The sequence below is a fragment of the Tyto alba genome, unplaced genomic scaffold, assembly GCF_018691265.1.
Source record: "Tyto alba isolate M040663 unplaced genomic scaffold, T.alba_DEE_v4.0 Super-Scaffold_46, whole genome shotgun sequence".
Classification (NCBI taxonomy): domain Eukaryota; kingdom Metazoa; phylum Chordata; class Aves; order Strigiformes; family Tytonidae; genus Tyto; species Tyto alba.
This window is the reverse complement of record NW_024881322.1, coordinates 1,395,917-1,408,559: the sequence shown is the minus strand read 5'-3', so window position 1 is coordinate 1,408,559 and position 12,643 is coordinate 1,395,917. Positions and strand designations below refer to the sequence as shown.

Genomic DNA, 12,643 nt, shown 5'->3' with positions numbered 1-12,643 from the left:
TTAAATGTTTTGACTAAACTTGTTCATATAAAAATTAGTACTCGTGTTTACACTGTCTTAAACTACATGTTACTATGATATAAATTGTTTTATTTAAAAAAAATACAACTATATTTTAAATTTAATTTTTTTATAGATTTCTGCTATGATTTTTCACTTATAAAATATTCTGTGTCTAAATAGAACAGTGTCAACCTAGGCAGTGACAACCTTGTCATCCCTTGCTATACATCTGTACTTAACCATTGCTGATTTGTGGCCAAACTGAGAAACAGTAGAGATTAAGACCAGTACAACCAGTGCTTCGTGACTGTATTATGCTGCAGTGAAACACTGGCAATTGTGATCAGATAGGATCGGACAACATATTTTTAGAGAATCTAGTCAAATATGAAGTTTACTTTGTTATAAATCAGCAACGGTCTATGTGCAGGGCCTTAAGTTACATACCACATGGTTTAAGATGAAAATGAATTTTTTGCTTCAGGACGCCTTGATTTTAGAGTGCTGAAGTGCTGTACATTGAAACAGATTTTTACAGTGGTATATTAAGTCGGACAGGTGCTTTTGCGGTCAAGAGAGATGCTAACTTCAGTTTGAGAAAAAATATCCGTGTTTGTCCTGTCCTAAGATCGGGTGTATTCTAAGACTCTAAGTGTATATTTAAGTGTACTTAAAATATACTTTAAGTGTATCTAAGACTTCTACTGTATTGGGTAAGGATTTGGTATCTTAATTTTGACTTTTCAATAAATAACTCTATATGTGTTTGAGTCGTAAAGGAAAATAATATAATTTATATTTATTTATCTTGTTTCATGTTTCATTTTCCAGACTTTAGTAAATTTGTTATCTGCCAGAGACAGTAATGTACTTTTGGGTGCCCTCCTTGCTCTGACTAGCCTAGCAGAAAGGTAGGCTCAACTCAGTGTGTTGTAGTTCACAATAAACATTTTAATGTTATCTCTTGACACAATATTAAAACTGCTGCTTATGGGGAAGACTTATTTTTTTCAAAATGAGGCCTTGTTCTGTGGAGGTCTATGAAGTGTGCTTAATTTTATAATGAAGCAGTAGAAACTAAGTAGGAACGTTGGTCCTTGCAGCAGACTTCTTGCTCATGTGAAGAACTTTGCAAGACTGGAGTCACTGAATCTCTCTGCAATCCCTGTGCAGAATTTGGGAATTCTTATTGACTTCCTGCATATAAAAATCTTTTGTGCTGAGATTAATATAACAGTGTCTCACAATAACCAGCAAGAATATTGTTCAGTGTAGGAAATGATGGATGCATACACTCAAATCCATGTGCATATATATGCTCTTTTCAGTAATGACTGTTTTAAATAAGACTTTTTTTCCTGGAGGGAAAAAAAGGAAAAGGAAGGTATAGAATCTTTCATCCTTAATAATTACACAGAAGAAAAGCTGCTGCTTCTACATTATTGTTCTGCTGATCTCCAGACATGTATAACGATTATATCTTTTAAATGAAAAATTATAAGGAAAATTACAAAACTGAAGAGAATACAACTCCTTGAGATCAGCAGAAAATTATTTACCGAGGTTTCTTGGGATTTTATCTTTTTGCAAATTTATTTCATTCTATTTCTGTTTAATTTTTTAAAATATCAGTATTAATTGGAATGATGTTATGCATAGATTTTTGACTTCTATTTAACTTTCTTCACAGAATTAAATGTGCTACACTTGGGCTGGGCAAGGAAATGTTTGGAGAATGTTCATGGAAATTATAGTTAATTCTAAAAATATAACTCATTTGCTTAATTTCTAGAATGAAAAAAATGAAATACATTTGTGTCTTTTATGCATTTACATTTACTTTTTTTGTACTGAGAAAATTGGAAATTGCTGCATTGTCACTCTTGTCTCAGCATATCTTTGTGGTTTTAAATATTTGTGTGCACAATATGATGTTATTACTTAAGACTTGAGAAAAAAATAATTGGTCAAATGTATAAGGAGGGAGGCTAAAGAGCAATGTGGTTTGTTAATATAATTTAATTTGATATAAATGCCAGGAATAATCCATTTGTAGCCCAGAATGTAGGGAGAAGATAAGTGAGCTCACCATTGTTGAGAACTTGCTGGTGATATTACATGAATACGATTTGCTTTCTAAAAGGTGAGACTTTGCTTGTAGATTAATTGTGTTAAAATACGTTTTGACTCTTTCATTTAGGGCCATGTTTATTTAGAGGACTTCGATAACGTGCTACTTCAGGATCCTCAAGGTCAGGGTCTGACACCTATGTATTCTCAGTCAGATATTGATATAGCAAAACCTTTTCTAGTAGTTTTGTTATAAGCTCTCTCTTCTCGCTCCACGACAGTGGAGTGCAAATAAATTGCAGTGATAGCAATCGCTTTTCTTGGGGCATCTCCTCTGCTCCTGGCAGACCTGAGTGGCTAGATGGAAAGCACGCTGAATGCTGACAGCTCCCGGGATGTCTCCTGTAAACTAGTAAAAAAATGCAAGACATACAGCTGTTGTAGTTTATGCCAGAGGCTGGGTCAGACCTCACATCCCTTCAGTCAGAAAATCATAAAGGTTCCTTCAGTTGTTAAATGTCCTTTAATTTCAGCTGCATTTCAGTAAGAAACCAAAAGACTCTTGGATTTGATAATACGCCACTTAACCTATCACATCTAAAATTCTGAAGAGATTTTTTAAAAATTTCACGCTTAACTATTTTACATATGACTAAAGATAAAGAACTTGAATAAAGATAACCAAAAGATTTTATTTAGTTTCTGGGTTTGAAATTATTTAGAATATACATAAACCAAAAGTTTGTTATAGAAACTGGAATTTGAATGTAGACAGGAAGCTGATGGAGTTCAATGCTAGTTAGGAATAATTTTAAATTCAGATGCGAATCTGAATCCATGTGTTTCATCAAGCATGCATGCAACTTTTTTGCTTAAAGTGGAAATCCCTAACCATATAATCTATGGAAAGTCCACCTTAACTGGAGTGAAGTTAATTAAATTCTTGTATAATCCTTTCAAATTATATATCCAATCCCTTTTAGAACCATAATATTCCAGCCATACTGGAGAAGAATCACTATTATTTGTGGAGCTCTTCTAATTCTGCAGATGGACTTTACAGGTTCATGCCCTCAGCGCTACGTGCCGTACTAATGCCATTGGCATGAAGGAGGTACCACCCGGCTGCTTCCAGCCTGGCTGGGGATGCTTGGCTGCCTGTGCTGGCAGTCAAACTCAACCTAAATGTCAATTTGTCCCTTTTGAAAATCGGGACCTTCTTTTTCTTTTTTTTTTTTTTTCTTTTTTTTTTGTTTTTTTTTTTTCTTTTTTTTTTTTTTTTTAAACAGTGACTCTACCCAGTTTACAGCGACTTTTCTTGAAATTCTTTTTTTATAGGAGGTCTCTGCTCTTTCTTAATCGTTTGCTGTATTTTTTCCCTTTGCTAACTGACAGTACAGAGTAGCGATGGAGTTATTGTTAAAATTTCTTGCTGTTTTTTTTTTTTTTTCAGGCTCACAGCAGAGTTGCTACGTCTCCTCTGTGCAGAGTCACAAGTCAAAGAGCAAGTAAAAATGTATGAAGGAGTTCCAGTCTTGCTCAGTTTACTCCATTCTGATCATATCAAACTTCTGTGGAGTATAGTTTGGATTCTGGTACAGGTTTGTGAAGATCCCGAGACTTGTGTGGAAATCCGGATTTGGGGGGGAATCAAGCAGCTCCTTCATATATTACAGGGGTAGGTTTTCAGTGCTTAACATTGTGGCAATTCTATGACACTGTTTTACATTTTAAGATATATTTGTCCAAGCCTTGATTTATCAAATAGCATGTTTGTTTTGTTCAGCTGTATGTGCTGACTGCAGAAATTAAAGGCTACTTAGAACATAATGAATAAGCAGCGTTTTTTTCAGCTGTGCATATTTCATTCTTATCTTAAGGTGTTTTTCATATTTTCAGTGTATAAATTAAATAATGAATAGATTATAAATATGTCATTACTGTCTACTGAGTTTCCCTATTAATTAGACACCTATTTAGTGAGCTAGAATTGTGAATATAATTGATGAACGTGGTAAAGAAATTTTATGTTTAAAGGCTTGTTTGCTTTTTCAATGTGTATTAGCTAATTTAGTGAAAATCATAGATATTTTCAGAACTCTAGGAATGGTTAACAAAGATATATTAAGCCATTTTTTTAACACTGCAAATTGATTTTTATTTTTTTTTTTTTTTTCCCAGGGAAAGAAATCTTGTTTCTGATCGCTCTTCAGTTGGAAGTTTATCTAGTGCAAATGCAGCAGGGAGAATCCAACATCTTCATTTGTCAGATGATTTGAATCCCAACGAGATGCAAGAAAATATTTTCTCACTTCAAGCAGGTAGGTTTGTAAGGCCTAATCCTCTGCTATGTGTTTACTTACACTTGCGCAAAGGGATTAAATATTTCAAAATTGAAATTGTAAACTTCTATACCTGCTTTAGGGAGTAGGAGCACCAAGTCAGCTGCGTTTATTTCTAAATGTGGAATAGCAGCACATATTTTCAAAAAACACACTTCTTTTACAAAAAAGCAAAGGATAAAATATGTGGGAATCATATATATTTCTTTCACTTGTAAAAACATCTCAAACACATATATATATTTACTTTTTTAATTAATTTTGGTTTTAGCCTGAGATTATTTTTATTTGATCATATTTTCCGCTTTATTCAAATTTACTATGGTAGATCAATCATGAAGTGGTCATGATGAAACTCTTTCAAATTGGTATTTTAAAGACTGCCAGTCAGGAGAGGATTCCTCAGTCGTCGTGGAGAGAACCCCTTTTAGAGGAGATCTCTCACTAGCACTTCAGCTATCCATTCTGAAATGTCTTCTGGAGGATCACGACTACAGAAGGACAAGGCAAAATATCCTTACTAGGATTACGTGAGCCTTTGCAGTATCTTCCTGAACGCTGTAACGTAATATGTCAGTGTTTTGGAATCCTTTATCATGAGTGTTACCTCTCAAGAACTGGCAATGTGAAAAAAATTGCGGTACCAAAAGTATTGCCAGTGTGGAGCATGTTTCTGTGTTACTTCTGCCTTCCTCAGGGACTCCTAAGGAAGAGTAAGCACTGAACTTAGAGAGGTCTTTTTTAGTTCTGACTGAGTACTTGTTTATATTTTTTAGCCTTCTGTATTGGGAATAGGTGACGAGGTTTTGTTAGCAGGGAGCCTGCAGGGGTGGCCTCTGTGGGAAGAGGTAAGGGATTTGGGGTTTTGCTATTAAAATCTATTTTTCATTGGCAATAAATTAAATTGATTTTCCCAAAGTCAAGTCTCTTTTGCCTGTGATGATAACTGGTAAGCAATCTCCCTGCCTTTATCTTGGCCCGTGAGCTTTTCTGTCCTATTTTCTCTCTGTCCTGTTAAGGAGGGGAGTAAATGAGCAGCTGGATGGGCATCTGGCCTGTAGCTAAGGTTAACTCACCATGCTGTCCGAATATCTTTATGAATCTGGCCCTAAATGTTACACCTCAATTTTTATTCTAGCTTGCTGTGCTGCAATTACTGAACTGGTGCTCAATGAGACAAATGCTTACCAGGTTGTACAGGTAGGAAGACTTTATTTGGTTAAGACAGACATTGTAGTTTATAATTTGACTTAATTGTTCTTATTTGTCACCATCATTTAATTAACAAACAAAATGTATTTGAAAGGGATAGGAAGATATGCCTTTCTATAACTTGAATATTTCTGTTTCTTTATACATTTACACACAGGAACATAGACACAGAGATAGCAAGATATATATCTAGATGTCTGGGAGAATAAACAGCTTTATTCAGACCAGGTTCATTTGGTTTGGCATCTCTTGCCATACTTTTGCCATATTCAAAATAAGATAGTAAATAAGAGTAATCACGGAATTAACGGAGAAATACAAATTCTGAATTTCATGAAGTTTAGTAAAACAAACTCTGTGAAGCTTAATATTGGCGCATTGTTATTTCACAAACGATTTATCTTTTCCTCTGAGTTTGGTATTTCTGAGATAACTTCCTGGTATTCCATCCCCAGGGTTGTGTTTCAAAATTGCATTTTAAAATATAATATTTAAATCAGCTAGAATCTATGGTTCTGAAAAACCATTCTTAAAATCTCTGGTGTGTATTCCAGACATAGTCAAAGACACAAATATTTAGGACATTGATACCAGCTAAAAGCTGTAGCCAGGTCTTATACTCTAAAAGTTAAGTCAGTGATCAAAGCCTTCAAGTAAGCGTAAAACTCAACTAGAGGTATTCCTAAAGGAATCAGGAGAAGAGTGAGCCTTATATATGACTGGTAAAGATGTTTGTGTGTATTTCAAAACTGTTGGTTAAGAAGAAAGGAATGGAAGTAAGTCTAGAAAAAAGTATTTTCAATGTATCTTAAGCACCAAGATCATCAATAAACCGTACTGATTTAGACAACTTTTGATTTGAGCAATAAAACTGCATACAGTTTAGGCTGAGTCTGGTTTCATAAAAATAAAATATCATTTATTTAAATTGGGTATATTTTGAAAACAGAATAACTCCCGAAGGACTTGGGAAATAAAAGGCTGATTTTAACATACAGTTTTTCTGTGTTGCTCTAGCAGTGCATGATAACTGTGGTGTCAGTAAATTGTTTAAAAAGTAATGGGATGATGTGCAGGCTGGGAAAAGGTGTTTCAAGCTTAACTTCTTCGCCCAATCACCCTGTTAAAAGACAATGACCTCTCCCTTTGTCAAAACATCAGCCAGTGTCCGTCCTTCAGCTCAGGACATAGCTTCAAGCATGTTCTTTTCAACTAGAGTTCCACCCTGCAGTGGACTCTTTCATTTTAAATCCTACTTCTTTCTCTGTGCTCCTGTAACTTTGAGAGTTGCGTGGTGAACAAGATGAGGTCACTTAGGTTAAAAACAGATGGAGGAGGAAGATCTGCAGCTCTTTCAAGTTATGTGCTGAGAAAGCCAATTGAAGTGACCTCTAAAGGTTTATCTCCTCCAGTGTCAAAGGACTCTTGGCGCAGGCAGTTGAGAACCTGTTCCTTCTGCTGTAGCTGCCCTCTACCTACCTGCCCGTCCCGTGTCCTTGTCTCCACTTACAGCCTCGGCTGCAGCCTGCAGCAATTCTGGCAGCAGTCCAGAATGAGTTATGACTCGATGGCTGCACGGCACAGCCTAAGACCTTAGCTCAAACCTGCCTTCAGGAACACTTCGAAAAAACCCACGTGATGAACAGCAGCAGAGACCCCGCAGAGCTGACACATATTCGCTTCAACTCAGCTGGAGAGAAGAGTAGTCTCTAACTGGGGGCTGGTCGTGTAACGGGGAGCAGTACTGTAACTAAATCTTCCAGTGCTCATCTGTCAAACCAAGATGATGGACACGTTAACGGAGGACACATGGTTGCATGAAAATGGAAGCTGAAATACAGTTTGGTTTCCACACAATCCTCCTGAAGGCACAGACATCCTCCTCACCTCTGGAGACAGAAGCCTTGCTTCATTACCTATTCGCAAGCTCTCTTTGGGGTGTCAGTTTAAATGTAATGGCGATTTAATTCTTATGTACATTTAAGTCATTTGAGTTTATAATTGAGGTGTGCAGTAGCATGCTGAGAACTTGACAATTGGTATTAGCTTCTGATTTATCTGAAGGAACATTGGTTTTTATTTGTGGATTCTATGCAAAGGAGTGCTATTAGTATTGACCTTTCTCTGTTTCCAGGCAAATGGAATATATACAATAGCAAAGCTGATTTTACCAAACAAAGGACGGAATACTGAAAAAGCTAACTTATTACAGGTAACTCCCTTTATTATCATTGCACACTGAAAGACCCAGAGTCCATGAGAACGTTTTATGATTTAAAGGTTTATTTTAAAGTGCAGTAAAAAAATTCCTACGTAAAGGGGAAAAAAGCCCCACCAAAACAAAGCCAGGAATAACAAATGGCCCAGAAACTAGAAGTTAAACAGTACCTCAAATTTTGGTGTTCTGTTCAGATCTACTTTGTTTCTGGCACTTCACATAGTGTAAATGAAAGAGAATATTTTTCTTGTGATAATACTTTCTCCACTTTTTCAGCCTGCCTAACATAAGATTTTCTTTTTAGTGCCTTGGTCTTCGTTTGAACCCTCTGTAAATTTGACTCTATACTAATATCTGTTTCTTTCTGGAGCGTATTACTATGGCTGTTAAATAAAATACAGGAAAACATCACATGAAGTGGAGCAAATTAAAATGTAGGATAAATATAGAGCTAATAAGCATAGAATGGCTCTTGGCTTTACATGCCATAGTTGGTCAGCCATATATGTGCTGTATTATTGACTCTTGATAAAAGGAAATAAAGATGAGTTACATTAAAGCATGCATATTAACTACCTGGCAGTGGCTGTTTTTAAAAATAAACTTTCTAGAGCAGAGATCATATCGAAACTAAGGTACATAGAGACAGAAACAGAGGTACATAAAGAGCTCTGTAAATATGATGAACTTAGTATTAAAAAAAAAAAAAAAAAAGTTGACCTTTCTCTCTTACATACTTTTCTTTTTTGTTCCCTGTCAGAACTTACGGTGTTCCACACTGCATTTTTTTAGAAAAAAATGCAAAATACTGTTTCTACTGCATCATTACAGAACCCCTTATTGCATTTACCTTTTTCAGCACTGGAGAAGAGAGCAGACATCAAGTACTGAGCTATCTGCAAAAGAGATGATTAAGACTTAGGTGTTCCTCAAGGTGTGCTGTAGCTATAGTCACCCACTTTTTTTTTTACTTTTTTTTTTTCCCTAAATGGCCCTGTGTACTTTTAAAATACAGGAGAACTTAATATAGTTTTACTCTTTTCATTATCAGGTTAATAATGTGATCTGTCTAATCATTTAAGTACAAAGTTTACCACTGTGTAAAGTCAAGGGGAATGGTTATCAGTGGCTTTTCCATTTTGTGTATGAATTTGTCATTAATTTCAGTATTTTTCCTGCTGTAGTGTTATGCTTTCAGAGCCCTGAGATTTCTCTTCAGTATGGAAAGAAATCGACATATCTTTAAAAGGTATGTTAAGAAAATGTTTTGTGAAACTCCTTTAGGATAGCTTTCAAATGTCACTGCAGTCAGAAAGACATAGTTTTTAAATGTCATGTATTTTCAACAAGAAGAAATAGTAACAGGCAGCTTCTGTCCTGTCCACAGCTACAGATAGCCATTCCTGCATCAGTGCCAGCCCACAAGATTTAGATGTCCAGCATGGGGACTTCTGTTGTATTTATGCCAGAAATCCTGGCTCTGCAGGGGCTCCTTCTTCCCCCATGAGTCAATATTTTAAATATGCTGAGGACAGATTCAATACTGCTGGAGATAAACCATACTTTTGTCCTGAAGATTAGCAGATGCAAGTTACAGCCCTTGATAGTAGCAAGTAAATGGGAACAGTAATTTTTTTCTCCGAGCTCTTCATTCCTTCACATGGGAATGCCTTTGCATCAATCTGGTTTACTTAGGAGTGTTTCTGAAAGGTTTGGATCAATAGGGAAAAAATATCTTTCATTGGTTACCTATTTTTAGTGGTAAGATGGCAGTTTCACCAGTTTGGCTACAAAGGCCGTGTAAAACCTAACAGTTTGATTTGTGGGATTAGGGTAGTAATCATACTGCCTAGGAGGTCTGCCTGTCAGATACAGTGCTTCTGTATGATTTTATTCTGTATCATAAATTACTAGAATTCTAAATACTACTTTTGTGTTATTTTTACTTTTAAAGAGTAGCTTTTGTACTGAAAGGGTCCCAGTTTGTAATGAATGTTCATGGATGGTGTCAGGCTTTTAAAATGATAAATCTGGACTAATTTGCTGTCTTCTGTATTTTTCCAAATGCGTTAATTTTCTGGATTTCTACTTCTGCCAGAACTTGTAACAAGAAACAAACCTCCAGTTAAACGTGTCCCTAATCGAATATTGCCTACTATCTGTTAGCTTTTGCATTTCTCTGTCCTATTCAATTTTTGGACTAGACTTCTTGGACAAAAATTCTAAGATGGGTGTCTTGATTCTTTAAATGCTGACAAATGTCTTAATGCGTTACAAGAAGGAACTCAGATAAGGTCACGACAGCATAAGTAAGATAAAGTGTTATAAGAAAAGAATAGGAAAATTACTGGAAACTCAGGAGATACATTGACTTTAAAGAGGCTTATACTTGACTGGAGAACTGGCATTTGTATTAATAATCAATGGAGGCTGAAGTCTGACTTTTGAAAGGTCCTTTAACTCCTATGTATGTTGTATTAGAGGGCTAATATCTGAATAGATTAGTAAAAAATAAGTGTATTATTTAGAAGTTTCTGAAGTGAGTTGTAATAATAAACATTGAAAAGTCTCTGCTGTAGATTAATAGTTATTGTGTACACTGTTTCTAAAATATATCAAACTTTAAACATTTGTAGACTTTTCCCTGCTGACCTGTTTGAAATCTTCATTGATATTGGACATTATGTGCGTGATATCAGTGCTTATGAAGAGTTGGTATCAAAGCTAAATTTATTAAAGGTAAGTAAAAAGCTTACCTTTAATAGCTTTAAGAAGCTGTATTCTTTGTACGTTCTTTGCACAAGAAAGGAATGAAATATTTTATATTTATTTATTTGTCATTTAATTTATAACCAGGAAGAAGAATTGAAGCAAATTGCTGAAAGTATTGAGGGCATGAATCAGAATAAGGCACCTACAAAACATATAGGCAACTACGCAATTTTAGAGCACCTTGGCAGTGGAGCTTTTGGAAGTGTATATAAGGTAAACTTCCTTTTTGGTATTAATTTCCAGGTTTGAGGGGGGGCTGCATGAAGAGGGTCTAATACCTCTTTTAGGCACTACTTTCCTTTGAATTTCAGTAGGGGCATGAAGGTGCAAAAAGGTCCCTCTGGATCTGGGCTTAACGTTAGTATTTACAGTGATTTTGTTTGTCCTCTCTTGTATTTGTAAGTGTATCTCTTAGGTTTCCTACTCTTACTTTCTTTTAATTCCTTTCCACAAACATCATTTCTGCCTATTGTGAAGGCTAACAAATCTGTGTAAAACCACAGAAATTCAAGCATGTTTTATCTGAAAAGCGACACTGAGCACAGATAATGTTACCTCAAACACTGCGGCAAGCTCAGCAGTGTACTACTGCCCTATATTGTGGGACTCCAGTTCTTTTGGCTAATCACATCATACGCAGAAAAAGCTATGATTGTAATTTTTGTGAAACAGGTTTGGACTCTGATAACTAATCCGGTAGCTGTAATAATATCCTTTCTGTTCCCACCTGTCATGGTTTAACCCCAGCCGGGAACTAAGCCCCACACAGCCGCTCGCTCACTCCCCCCTGGTGGGACGGGGGGAGGAATCAGAAGGGTAAAAGTGAGAAAACTCATGGGTTGGGATAAAGCCAGTTTAGTAAGTGAAGCAAAGGCCGTGCAGGCAAGCAAAGCAGAGCAAGGAATCCATTGCCCCCTTCCTTCCCCCGGGCAGGCCGGGGCCCAGCCGTCCCCAGGGCAGCCGGGCTCCATCCCGCCTGACGGGGACTCGGGCAGATAAAGGCCATCGCTCCGAATGGCCCCTGTCCCCCCTCCTTCCCCCAGCTCCACCTGCTGAGCACGGCGCCATACGGTGGGGGGTACCCCTGGGCTCAGCTGGGCTCAGCTGTCCCCACTGTGTCCCCTCCCAACCCCTCGTGCCCCCCCAGCCCCTCGCGGGGGGGGTGGGCTGAGGGGCAGGAGAGGCCTTGGCTCTGGGCGAGCACTGCTCAGCAGGGACTAACACATCCCTGAGCTGTCAGCTCGTCCAGAACAGAGCCCCGTACTGGCCACGGGGAAGAAAAGTAACTCTAGCCCAGACAAAATCAGCACACCGTCCTAGATTAATTTTACAAAGGCTTTACTTCTTTCATAGGTTAGAAAACACAATGGACAAAATCTCCTGGCAATGAAAGAAGTCAATTTACACAATCCAGCATTTGGAAAGGACAAAAAAGACAGAGACAGCAGTGTAAAGAGCATTGTCTCTGAATTAACCATCATCAAAGAGCAGGTATGTCTCACGCACTCTAGTTTCGTGTCTGAGCATTCCACTCTTGGCGTTATTAACTGTGAGTTCTCAAATGGAAAGCTGCCCAGTAGAAAAGGGCCTGAGGTTGCTGGTCAACAGCTGCCTGAATACGCCAGCGGTGTGTGCAGGTGGCCAAGAAGGTGAATAGCATCCTGCTTGTGCCAGAAATAGTGTGGCCAGCGGGACTAGGGGAGGGATTGTGCCCCCGTACTCCACGCTGGTGAGGCCGCACTTGGAATAATGTGTTCAGCTTTGGGCCCTCGCTACAAGAAAGACACTGAGGTGCTGGAGTGCACCCAAAGGAGAGAAACAGAGCTGGTGACGGGTCTAGAGCACAAGTCCTGTGAGAAGCAGCTGAGGGAACTGGGGTTGTTCAGCCTGGAGAACAGGAGGCTCAGGGGAGACCTCATCCCTCCCTACAGCTGCCTGAAAGGAGGTTGTAGAGTTGGGTGTCAGTCTCTTCTCCCAAGTAACAAGTGATAGGACAGGAGGAAACAGCCTCAAGTTGCACCAAGGG

General features: G+C 37.8%; 1 protein-coding gene across 4 annotated transcripts in view; it reads left to right on the top strand.

The window, feature by feature from the left end:
* The window catches only part of NEK10 (NIMA related kinase 10), a 102,038-nt gene that overhangs the window by 14,960 nt on the left and 74,435 nt on the right, over positions 1–12,643 (top strand). For 3 of the 4 annotated variants that reach the window (XR_004407723.2, XM_042806538.1, XM_042806540.1), the window contains 10 exons: positions 835–914; positions 2,060–2,146; positions 3,527–3,751; positions 4,255–4,394; positions 5,554–5,615; positions 7,762–7,839; positions 9,030–9,094; positions 10,482–10,584; positions 10,702–10,830; positions 11,971–12,108. Coding sequence is in view for 3 of the 4 variants with exons in the window: in XM_042806538.1 (XP_042662472.1) it covers positions 835–914; positions 2,060–2,146; positions 3,527–3,751; positions 4,255–4,394; positions 5,554–5,615; positions 7,762–7,839; positions 9,030–9,094; positions 10,482–10,584; positions 10,702–10,830; positions 11,971–12,108 (1,107 nt within the window). In the remaining variant the exon portion in view is untranslated. The remainder of the gene's footprint in view (positions 1–834; positions 915–2,059; positions 2,147–3,526; positions 3,752–4,254; positions 4,395–5,553; positions 5,616–7,761; positions 7,840–9,029; positions 9,095–10,481; positions 10,585–10,701; positions 10,831–11,970; positions 12,109–12,643) is intronic. The other variant, XM_042806539.1, reaches the window with a different exon arrangement.